At 38.6% G+C, this 12,820-nt stretch overlaps 1 protein-coding gene across 2 annotated transcripts; it reads left to right on the forward strand.

Moving 5' to 3' along the window:
* Positions 1–525: 525 nt before the first annotated feature.
* Positions 526–10,187, forward strand: rab5ab (RAB5A, member RAS oncogene family, b). Of its 2 annotated transcripts, none has more exons than XM_018740553.2 (6): positions 526–721; positions 4,345–4,576; positions 4,768–4,919; positions 6,409–6,531; positions 7,396–7,489; positions 8,775–10,187. In XM_018740553.2, exons 2-6 carry the CDS (start codon positions 4,411–4,413, stop codon positions 8,888–8,890), a joined length of 651 nt encoding a protein of 216 aa, XP_018596069.1. In that variant the 5' UTR covers positions 526–721; positions 4,345–4,410; the 3' UTR covers positions 8,891–10,187. The 2 variants fall into 2 exon arrangements, with proteins under 2 accessions (XP_018596069.1, XP_018596070.1); XM_018740554.2 differs by lacking the exon at positions 526–721 and adding an exon at positions 1,064–1,133.
* Positions 10,188–12,820: the final 2,633 nt, after the last annotated feature.

Here is a 12,820-nt window from a genome sequence, read left to right on the forward strand (position 1 = left end):
AAGTAAAATGTTATAAACGTTATATTCACTATGACAACAGCGTTAAAAACATGAATCTGAAAAAGTTAGGTGAATAATCGTGTGTCCTATCTAAAGTTTTTTGTCTCTTGTTTGATGCAGCTTTCCATATCTGAATTCAACCTTGAAAACTAAGAGTTTGTCAGCTGCATAAGTCAAAGGTAGTTCAGTTTCTCCATTCTGTGCAACTGCTGCTGTATTCATGAATAAGATATTTACCCTGAATTTCTCCACAAAAACAGCCAACTGTATAACTGACTATGCACTGTAAAAATAATAACTATTGTATTGTTCGTCAGTTAATCGCGGGTGGAAGACCAACTGACACATGCTGCGCTCAGCTTACACCGTGCCCTCGCTGTACGGTAGGCGAGAGGCGTGGCTACGCTTTGCGTTAGAGGAAATGGGCGTGGCTACGCTTTTCGTTGGAAGAAATGGGCGTGGTTCCGCTGTGCGTGGCGGAAAAAGGCATTTTATCCGCCCTGCGTGGCAGAGCACTGGTGCTGTTTGACGTGGCATGAGGGGCGGAAGTCTTCGGCTACGCGACTCTTTTTGCTCCCAGGCTAGAGGGAAGTCGGGAGGAAGGAAAATTCTGTCACCGGTGTATGTGAAAGTATTCCAGCTGTATTTTTCTTCCTAACTAAACTAACTTGTCTGTTTCGGACACTCTGATCCGCCGTTCTTCATCGCTTTTTACCATCAGGTGAGGCAGCCGGCGAAGCTGGTTAGCTACATGTTCATGATTCGCGGCTCAGTTCGCTCGCTCTCTCGCTCGGCTCGGTCCGCGCGGAAAAGCGCGAGCAGCAGGCAGCGGCAGGCCGAGCTGAGGAAGAGTCCTGTCAGTTCCTCAAAAAGGACCGGCCGACACACCCTGTTAGTTACACTATTTACCCTGCTTCTGCTACCACTGGGTTGACGCCTCTCCGCAGTCCGTAACCAATTTGACTCGGTTATGACAGTCTAAAGTTTTAGCTGCGTCTTTGTCTTTTATGACGGACTCTTTGCTTCGCCAGACACTTCTTCGCCATCGCGGACAGCAGGCGCGAGGCGGACGTACAGCTTTCAACACTGCCTGGAAACTCGAAACTCCCCCCAAAAAACGAATTCAGTTATAGGTACAAATGCCGGCGCTTTCATTCTGTATTTCTTTTATTTTTTTAATATGAAATTAAAATGGACTTGAGTAACCGTAACGACTAGTAAGCTGGTACGACGTACGTTTTGGTTACCGAAAATATTACTCTGCCTGGTGGTTTGCCCAGGAGCTACTAGTAAGTATTTATTTGTTTTTACAAACGTTTATAATTATTTAGTTTTGAGTAGTAGGTCACTGAGGATTAGATACGAAATCATCGTGAGAATAAATGAAAAGTTGATGGCCATACTAATACTAGTCTAGTATAGCGAAGGGTGATTTAACTCTTTTTATCGTTGCGACAAGTAAGTATGAGACCAAAACATCCACGATGTAATGTCAAATGTGACTTTAAGTTGCTCAAGTTGGATACACTGGTTGCTTTTACCATAGTATAGCGGGCATTTTCCCCTGTGATACGTTCTGACTGTTTAGCAAGTTAAATACCTACGTACTGAATTCCTGTGTTTGTGTCTGTTGTCCTTTGCCTTTAATTTGCTTTCATGGAGTCTTTCCTGTTTATACAAACATGCTTTCAGTCTTTTTTTGCTCTTAATTTTCCAAACTGTTAATGTTAGATGTGTAATTGTAGTGATACTATAATTATACAGCAGGTAGTGAACTGGTTAGGTTTTCTTGTTGCCTGAAGGTTACGGGTTTGAATCCCACTCCTGCTGCTGAACCTTTGCTAAAGATACTTACCCTGAGTTGGGAAAGTAAAAATGCACTGCTGTATAAATGAGTATACTATTGCAAAATTGTTTAACGTTGTCACCTTAGACAAAGGTGACGGGGAAATAAAGGCCAATACTGCAATATTTAGGTCTTGTGTGTCATTCGTATTTCTGAATGGACTTGCTGGGATTCCTTTTCTTCCACAAAGACAAAGCAATACAGCCTGACACGACCTTGTTCCCTTTGTTGGATTTCATACACGTTTCACACATGCATGTCATGGCATTTGTATTTGCTGTGTGTGCTCAGCGAACTGGAAAGTCTAGACCGAATGCCCTCATTTTGCACATTTTTAACTACGCAATCTATTGTAAAATTACATCTTGGTTTGAGTTTCATGCGACTGAATTGTGGCTACAGCCAACAGCGGTCTGACAGCATAGAACATTATGATTGTTCTTATGATTATCATGGCAGCCATTATTATAATGACTATGGTCTTTCTCTTTCTGGTGGTTGCTTTCTAAATAGCTACCTTTTCATTACCTTACATCTTAATACCGCATCTCCTATTCAAAAGCCCACTGTAGAATTCTGTAAAGCAATGATAATGACAAAGTTCTCATTAAAAGTTAGTTAGCGTCACATTTAAACACTGTTAGCTGATTGTTATGCTTCTGTACAGTGTCAGTGAAGTGCAACTAGAATTAGGGAAGCTAAACTGCACAGTTTGGGAGAGTTGAGGATCCTCACTGTACATTGTTCTGCAGATGCATTTGCTTCTTACTTGTGACAGTGTCTCTCTCTCTGAGCCCACAGATAAGTCCCTAGACCTGTCGTGGGATGTATTTTAATTTGAAGGTTACAAGAAATATTTTGTGATTATAACAGATGTTTTAGGATACTGATTTACATCCTTACAGTGTTGTTTTTGGGTATTGATTGAGATTTATTATTGACATTCAGCACCTGACTGAGGAAAATAGTGCCACTACTCATTAATGATGCTTTGTTTTTTATGAGAATAGCCCTGCTATGTGTTGCATTGTTGTATGATGCACTTTTTTGGTCCAGCAATATAGAGCAGATACCTCATGTGTTTTGTCTTTTAATTTTTCAGTTTGAAAGAATAAGGCCAGAGAACTTTTCATTCAGTTCAGATTCAGTTTAAAAGGGTACTTGAAAGCTGAGATTAAAGGTAAAAGTGTTCGGGGTACTTGAAAGCTGAGATTAAAGGTAAACGTGTTCTTGCTTTTCACTATCTTAACTCTGCACCACTTGTATTTATTGGTCCTAAAATGCAGGTACCACTTCAGTCCATCACAAGTATTTTTAAGGAGCATAGTGCAATCAATTACCCAGATTTTATCAAGTAGCAGTGCTGCTAGAAATGTGTTAAACACAAAGTACAGAATGATTGTAGTGTAGCTAACAGCAGTATTTGTGTTAGCGTGCTTGAACCTGCTGAGCTCTTGTATAGTAAGTGAGCATGGGTGCCAGAGAAGAATTTCGTGATGTTCAGCATGTGTCATCGGTGCTCATTTCACAGTCATTTCAGTGTAACTGATAGCAATGCCAAATTCAACAGCAGAAGACATCATTGTGACCAAAGAAGCACAGAGAGCTCTTGTGATGGATAGATATACTTCAGGACCAAGAGGCGTTTGACAGCTAACAAACTTTGCGGGTTTCCACATGGGCTGCAGGCATCTTGTCTGCAAAAATAGCAGTGTGACCTGGGATGCTCCACTCTGAGGTTTATACAACAAAGTACATTTCCATCCCAAGTGATGTGCTTTTGAGGATGTAGCATGTTTCAAAGTGCTGCTGTTCAGGGCAATAATGTTCAGATCACCAAACCATGCTGTCTTCTAGCTGTTTCTTGGCTTCTGTAGAATGTATGTAGAATTCTTTTTTTAATCATTGTGACTGCACAAATATAAATGAGAGAGTACTGAAGGCTTAATGAAATACTCTTGTGTTCAGTGTCAGCACGGTGTGTAAGAAAGCACTTTGATAAATTCCACGATCTCTAGAGACATAACCAGGAGTTAGGAGTAGTTAGTGAGGTGATTAAAGGTGTTAGAGCTTGGAATTGCAATCCAGCATGTTTAAGAAAAGACATTTTAATTAACATTTAATTCATACATGAACACCAAGTTAGTGCACACTGTTAGGCTCAGTATAATTTCAGTACCTGCTAGTACCTGCTAGCTTCCCATTAATGGTATAATTATGGTTGCAGCACATTTGGCTTTTCTGCAGAATGGTTAGAAGATGATATTCGAGTATATGTTAATAGCTAGTTTTCACTAAGTGAATCCGTTGGCAGCATCATGCAGTGTTTTGGCTGGTGATTGGTGGGCCGGACCAGGAAATTTAAAAAAAAAAAAAAAAAAAGCCAAAACCAACAAATCTGAATTGAATTCCAGCCTAACCCCCATTTCTAACAAATGAATTCATCAGTCTGTGAGCATGTGAATTTTTATAGATATTTGTCTTCTGATCCTTCACAGAGTTTGAGAGTGATCTGCGGCAAGGCAAATCTCCTTGGGTGCAGAGCAGGAGACTGGGTTGCAGTCATGGCGAGCTGGGGAGGAGCTACACGACCAAATGGACCAAATGCTGGAAATAAGATCTGTCAGTTCAAGTTGGTGCTCCTGGGGGAGTCGGCTGTGGGAAAGTCTAGTCTCGTCCTCCGTTTTGTCAAAGGACAGTTCCACGAGTTCCAGGAGAGCACTATAGGAGGTGAGCCAAATGCCTTTCACACACTTTTAGACGAGGATGAACCGTACTGTCAAATTTTCAAAATATGTAACTCAATCATAGCTTCATATTTGTTGTAACAGCAGAGGTAATGTCTTTTGCTCATGTGAATCGCTGACTGTTGCTGCCACGCAGAAATAGAGAAAGCTTTGTTACCTCTGTTTTCAATCTAGCGGCATTCCTGACCCAGACAGTGTGTTTGGATGACACCACGGTGAAGTTTGAAATCTGGGACACAGCTGGTCAGGAGCGATACCACAGTCTAGCACCCATGTACTACAGAGGTGCGCAGGCCGCCATTGTGGTGTATGACATCACAAACGAAGTGAGTCACAATAATGTCACATCCAAAGTAAGAGATGAGCAATGGAACACAGGTATTGCAGGAATAGTCCACAGAGGTCCAGACTCAGTAAAAATGTGAATGTTGTGTTTTTTTTTTTTTTTTTTTTCTCCCCTCCCCTCCCCTCACTCTCAGCTTATTGTGCTTGTAGTTTTTCTTTAAAAAAATTTAACATGAAGACTATCACAACTGAGTTCTTTTGCATAAGGGTTTTTTGCTTTATTGAATGTATACCTTGTGTGACTTTAAATGTTGTTTCACAGGTCCATGTTTATTGATGAATTGAGGCCTGGGCTACCTTTAATCATAATTTAATTTCTTTTTAAATGTGTTATGTATGCAATGCTGACTTTGAAAATGATTATTTTTGTTTACTGCCTCAAATTACATTGGTAGTTTAACTGAACTTGATCTTTTATAACTGACTGGGAGTAATGGCAGTATTTCTCTATTTAAACATTATATGTGTATTCCAACACACACACAAACATGTTGGGATGTTTAAGGTGAGATCTAGTTGTTCAATCGTTAATATGTTCATTGATGAATATCTGTTACTGCTTGGCAAAAGGTATATGAACATCTATAGTTTGACTCCTGTGCAGCACACAGTTAACATGATTAATCTTGTCTCTTTGAACTTAAGAAGTCAACATGTGAGATGTAGTCAAAAATTGAGCACTTTTGGCCAGATGCTCATGTAGAGCTATATCGACGTTATTGGCCTAGAAAGTTTAGACGGATTCAAAGCATGCATTCAGCAGCTGTTCAGTTGCACCAGTAATGTCATCAATCATTAACTTATCACCACTAGCGTGCTAATAATTTTTTAGGTAAATTACACCATTCAGTCATGTTAATGTCTGACATTCCAATCGATGTGACACCTTTGTTTAACACGCATTTTGAACAGTACATAGTTTGCCGATGGATTAACATTAAGTAAATAACAAACGTACATATCACAGTTCTTTGTCAGTTGATGTCATAGCTTTTGTAGGTTTTGTAATTTTTATGAAGTGACATTTGGCCTAAAGACTGAAATTAAGTAATTTCATTAGTAGGGTGTCAATGTGTAAATGTCTTAATGTTCCTGTTGTAGGTTGATCTTTTTTTTTCCCTAAAAATGTTAGACATTGTCTTTCAACTTTGTTTGCGAAGATCATGAACTCGTTGTATTTATTCCAATTTTTGATCATGTGCCTCTAGTGATTATGAATGCAGTATAAAGTGTTATTGCAGTAGGAATTGTGTATGAAGTTTGTATTTGTAATACAATGATGGAAACAGCTGTAATTCTGCGGAGATTGAATGCAAAGCTGTGAAAAATTCCAGGCTCTTGTCATGAGTGACATGGATACTTTTTTGCTTACTAGAGCAAATATGAATTTTATTTATAGAGTGGCTTGATGTTTCCTGCTTTCTGGTGATCATTTGTTCCAGCAGTGTGTGTTCTTTTGTTCTGTGGCAGGAGTCCTTTGCACGGGCAAAAAACTGGGTCAAAGAACTTCAGAGACAAGCAAGTCCAAACATTGTCATAGCTTTGGCTGGAAACAAGGCTGACCTTGCTAACAAGAGAGCAGTGAATTTCCAGGTTTGTGGTTCTGGTTCATCATAAAAATGTATACTCCCCCTATACAACAGCCCTTTATTCAGTTTGGCTTTTTTTGCCTATTAGTCACTTTACTTCCACCGTGGAGATTTTATTTGCTGCTTATTACATCTTTTATTTCGAAAAGCATACAGACATTTGGCTTCTGTAACAAAACCAACTACTGTAAATACTTCCTACGTCCTTTCACATTAACCAGTCACAGCCTTCAATTAGTTATATAAAATATCAACTGAAATAGCTGATGCTGTACTAATACCACTATTAAATTAGATACCACTTTTCTCAAAAGAGACTTAAATGTTAAACTTCTTAGGATGATTTACCCATTTTTGTAGCAGGGGAATTTTTGAAATTGTAAGCTGTAGACAAAGAAGAAAAATCAACAGGAACAGCAAAACGGTAATAGTGTATACTGGCCTGATGGTGGCAGCTAGCCAATTTTTTTCTTATTTTTGATGACATGAAATCAAATGATTTATGTGCGTTCAGTGTTTTGTCTTATATGTGTGGTTAATGAACCGTGTCCTGCAGAAGTGCTCAGCTTATAGGGATGATTGCTCCCAACTTCACTAATGCCACATTGGATAAGTGTCACTGTCCCCTACCTTTTTTCCTAACCTTGAAAGAAATAATGGTCATTTGACCTCCTCACAACAGGAATTTGCCAGGCTTTTATGGAACAAAGTCACCCAGTTATGTGAGGAATGTGCGTTAGACTATTATTATGCTGTTTAGTTGAGAGTTGTACTTTTGTACATTTGGCATATTTTCCTTTGTCATTTTCAGTGTTTCAGTTCTTGTCATCCTTTCTTTGCTGTATGACAGCGCTGAATTATTTTGCAGGATGCACAGTCATATGCAGATGACAACAGCTTGCTGTTCATGGAGACGTCAGCAAAGACTTCCATGAATGTGAATGAAATTTTCATGGAAATTGGTATGTTTGCATGTGTTCCTGTGAATTTCAGTCATTGCCCTCGGAGCTGCATTCATGTGTCTTCCTGTTTCATTTATTTTGCATGACAACGTAAAACGGGGCAAAACAGTGTTTTCCTCAGTAACTATTGCAGTGCACAAGATCATGGGGTGGATAGGATCCTCATTTCCTGTGTGTTCCCTTGCTAATTCTGATGGAATTTTGTCTGATTTGTATAGCTGATGTTGCACTGCTTCAGCATTTTGACACTATTAGTGTAACTCAGGATTTCATCAACATGGTCTGAATGTTTTGGGTATCTTGAGTTTGGAGAAAACACAAGAACTGTGTAGGAGTCAAACAGTGAAGTGAAAAGTGCAGTAGGTGATAATTTGGGGCGTAATATGAGTGCTGACTAAGTTTACCGGTCGTGTTTCTAGTGTGTGAAACCACAACAATTCTGTTGCAAAGCCTGTTGTTCCCAAGCCACATTACACTGGTATTTTACTCTTATTCTATTGAGACCAGTTATTTAAATCAGAATGAACAAAAGAAAAACAGTTAAGGCTGGATATTTTTAAACTGAATACTGAACCTGGCCCTAAGAACTTAAATTCTGATTTTGATTCTTTAATCACCTTAACAGCAGTTTTGCTTTGAGGGAACTTAAGAATTATTAGGTGATACCAAAACTGTAGCTGTGGATGTAATGGGGAACGTTAAAAGCTAAATGTAGAATGAGTATTCACAGTGCACGTGTTTGTACTTGGAACAGTAAATACTTCAGACCTTACCACACCGGTGTGGGAACAAGGGATTTTGGTATTCAAAGTACTATTATTAGTAGTAGTAGTACTCATCCACCCATACATTGACTGAAACCGCTTGTCCCAAGCGGGGTCGTGGCAAACCGGAGGCTAACCCAGCAACACGGGGCATAAGGCCGGAGGGGAAGGGGACACACACAAGACGGGGCTTCAGTCCGTTGCAGGGCACCCCAAGCGGGACTCGAACCCCAGACCCACCAGAGAGCAGGCACAGGCCAAACCCGCTGCGCCACTACACTCCCCCTCACTCCCGCCGGAGAATCTATAGCGACAAAGTAATAACTATGAAATATTGAAGAACATGTTCTGTGGCCCACACTACATAGAGTGCACTGTTACAGCAGGCCCTTTTTTCAGTTTTAATATACACTGACTCTGTGTGAATGTCTTAACTTTAATGAGGCATGCAAAAGATTGAGACTTAAAACAGCTTTATGAGAAAATTCAGTGAGGTTCTTTCTTTGGTTCCTTTTGTACAGCAAAGAGATTGCCCAAGAATGAACCCCAAGCTTCTGGAGCAAGCAGTGTCAGAAACAGAGGAGTGGACCTGACTGAGACGGCACAGCCCAGCAAGGCCACCTGCTGCAGCAACTAACCCCACCTTGCAGTTTGGTTTTCTAACTCTGTAACATCTGGTCAAGGTTCCCCTTGGCCCCAGCACTCTGTGGACTAGCTAAAGACTCTGTATGGCATTGTTTCTAATCCAGTTTCTTTTATCATTATACTTTTTTTTTATTTTTTTTTTTTTTTATTACTTGGAAATGAAGAATGCATGTGTCACTAAAAGACTTAATCATAAGATTTTAACATTCCTCAGAAACAGAAAGACAAATTAACAATGATACATAAGACAGACTTTTGGGACAGAAAAATGCAATTGATTCAAGAAGACAAGTTGTCCTCAGCTCCACTTTTGCTAGTATGGCCAAGTTATTGATAAATATATCCAAATGGAATCTTGTTAAAATTCTTATCTGTCCAACTACATAATCATGCTAAAGGCAACTCTTCACTTTCATGTTGTCATCTTGTCTAGATATCCTCTCAACATTGTACAGTTACATATGTATAGTGTTGATGCAGTAACTGGTGTTTGCAACAGCCCTCTGGCACAAAAATCACTCTTTTTCTATTGTACCATTTCAGTTAATAGTTTTAGTTGAAGAATATTACAATTGGTTGACAGGACATGTTAAAATTCAGACCACTGTATGGAATGGTCCAGTCTTTGCACCCTTTATAGATATGCAATTTTTTTTTTGTTTTATGTTTTGCTTTAACAAAGTGGAAATAACCCGTTTTCAGTTTGTATAATATGAATAATATGCTGTATATAGATAGTACGTTTCTGTGTAGCTTACATTATACATATTAGGAGACTGGTTGTTATCTCTAGTGTTAAACTACGGAAACTAGAAGCAGCACTACTGTTGAATGGGATATTTCATAAAAAGTTGTGATTCTCATTTATAAATGTATGTAGTTATTAACAAAGGAATTTGCATTTTCTTAATGTTCTGTTCTTTTGTCAGAATTGTCTTTATTTTTCTAATGTTTGTGGGTTCACTGCTACAGTAGGACAGTGACAACCAAATTATGAAATAGTATACAACTGAAATCTAATATATTGAATTTTTAAAACAAGATGTGTAGCTTGATTGATTAACTCTCCGCTAAGCACTTTTTAACAATTAAGCTCTTCCAATTATTGGTTTACAGTAATATTAGGAACTGATCAATGATACAATGTTATGGCATTATTTTATGAATTATTTTCAGATATGCTACTTTTCTCCATGTACATATAGTGCAGCAGCAGTTTAAATGCAGGAAAGTTACACTTCTGTTAAGTTTTCAGTCCAAATAAAGACATTTTAATGGGACTGCTTGAATGGTATGGATATTTGAATTTATTTGACAAGAGGTGACAGGCTTGTGATCAGAACACATGCTTTTTCAAGGCTTAATGTGCTGGGAGTGTGTTTTTCACAAAAAAAACATGCAGTCCTTGAGAATGAATTACAGTAACTGATAATTTTTGCAACTTTAAACCAGTATAATTTCTATAAGCTTTCTTCATGTGAGAGGTGAGGTTCATTTACTGCATCTCTATGTTCAGCTGCAAATGTTGGACAGGCTTTCCTCAGTAAATATTGCAGTATTCTGGAACTCCATCAAAGCTCAAGATGTCCCATAACCCACTGGCTTATTTGGTTTTCAAAATGAATACATGTAACAAGCAGCTCCAGGTGAAAGGATGCTTGGAATGGTGACAGCCATGATGTGCTCACCTAACTTTTCCCAAAGCCTGTTGGAGGCGAGGACATCCAGCTGTTAGGATCGCTCCGGGCAGGGAAACGACATAGGGCACCACCCAGACTAGATTGGGATCACTGGGTTCCCCGGAGAGTGCTGTACACCACTTTGTTGTTCATTCAATAACAACAATCCTGTATCTACGTAAGGATTGAATGTGCTGTGGTCTTCGGCTGGATGGAGATCGGGTGAACTCCTTCCTCGTTTTGCACCATTTAGCTTGTATCCATTAGAAGGTCCTGCGCCGGATACTGGTTCCACCGGTTCCCAGTAACACATTTCTCCACATAATTATTATATACAGTAAGCAGGACATGGCTGTAGCTGCATTAGGTGGGGTGCCACTACAAAAGGTTAATCTGCTATTAAACTAAATATGTATTTTATACTCTCATTTGGATTATGCTTTAAGTAAGGAGTCTATGCAAGACTTTTGTCCTGCCTAAAAATTGTGTGTAATAGGTTACGTTTGAGCTTATTTTTTTAATCTTAGCCAGTAGGTGGCGGTAAAACCTCATAAAGAAGCTTTGGAGAGAAGGGCTCTTCAGAAATACCAGTCCAAATCAACAGTTAAAAATGCCTGAATGGTGTTTTTAATGTAAAAGTCAGCAAAGAATGTGCAGCGTAAGAATGTGCAGCGTAACATCTATCTCTGAAATTTAGGAAAAAAAAAAAAAACTAATAAGTGTTAAATGCTTGAAAAATATGTTCATTTTCTCTACAGCATGTAAGTACTCTATTCAAAATATGCCCAGTACTCCTGTTTCTTCTGTAGCACAGGGTCACATATTTGTCTGCAGAAGCAGGACACATAAAAATACAGATTTGTTAGAGATTTGTTAATAACTTGTGATAATTTACCATTAGGTGCGCTGTGCTTTTTCTTCAGTGTTTCTCCATACTTTTTTTGTGTTTGATATGTTCAATTATATTTATTACAAATCTTGAATTAAACATTTCAGAGGGCATAGACATGTTGCAGTTACTGTGGGAGCACCTCTAGAGATATCTGAGAGCCTTTGCAACCAAAGAGAATTTCTCTTCGGGATTAATAAAGTTTCATTAATTAATTAATTATTAATTCATTCATTCATTCATTTTGGAAATCAGCAGATACTGAAGAGACAATAGAAAGACCATAAACTAGAATCTAAGTAACATGAGTAAACAAATATCTGAACCAATTTTCCTCATAGTATTAAATGGGCTTTTTAAACTGTCATTGTAATTATTATTTTTGAAATGAGTAATTAGCAATGTTCCTATTAATGTGGTGTTAGTTAGCAAGCTTAATGACTGAAGATGAGGTTCAGAATGAATGCTACATAGCTACTGAAATATGTGTTTGAATTATAACGTAATTTCTGTTTCTCTTCAGCAGTTCAATTTAACACCTGTTAAATGAGTGATACTGCAGCAATATCAATTTCCTTTGCCATCTCTCATTATATCAGTTTATTTAGAATAGCAGTGAACTGAAATTTATTTTCAGCAAGATGGCACATGTACGGGGAGTGTAGCCTTTTTCTGGAATACAGTATAGAGCACTGAATAATTTACAGTGATACTGTAGTGATTCCGCTGGGAGAATCCCGTGGAGAGAGCTGAAATATGATTTCCTGAACGATCTCCAGAATTAGGATATGAGAAAGTCTGCATGATGCAACTCACTTTGGATTTATGCTTTGAAACAGGAGAAGTACAATTTTTCAGAAGTTTTAAGCATCTCAAGTCTCTTAATTTTTCCAAAGTTTTTTTCTCTCTGTTTTAAACCTTGTCAGTGTTCTTTTCTTTCCCGTAATGCTTCAATGAGATTTTCAAGGAATGCTTTGTACTCAACAGATGTATCTACCGGCATCCTCTGTGCCTCTCTTTGGTCTTGCGTCAAATAAACAAGAATTTTTTTAAAAAAATTCATTTTGCAGAATGTTCCCGATAATAATTTTCGGAAACTTTTCAGCTTTGAGGGGGGTCATTAGGTATTTCTCATCATCTGCGGCTTGGGTTCAGCAGAAAGATGAAAAAGAAAGTCCAGGACCTGTCCAAACAGATGACAGCTGAGACCTTTTTCTTTAATTCATTGTCCTACTTCTGCAACTATGGTCATAGCACGGAGGGTCAGCTACTCCCCCTGTTATTATCAGCTGGGCCTTCAACTCATACACATATAAAGCTAAACCACAGCAAATAAAGGTTTTAATGTAACGAG

This window comes from Scleropages formosus, chromosome 18 (assembly GCF_900964775.1).
Source record: "Scleropages formosus chromosome 18, fSclFor1.1, whole genome shotgun sequence".
Classification (NCBI taxonomy): Eukaryota; Metazoa; Chordata; class Actinopteri; order Osteoglossiformes; family Osteoglossidae; genus Scleropages; species Scleropages formosus.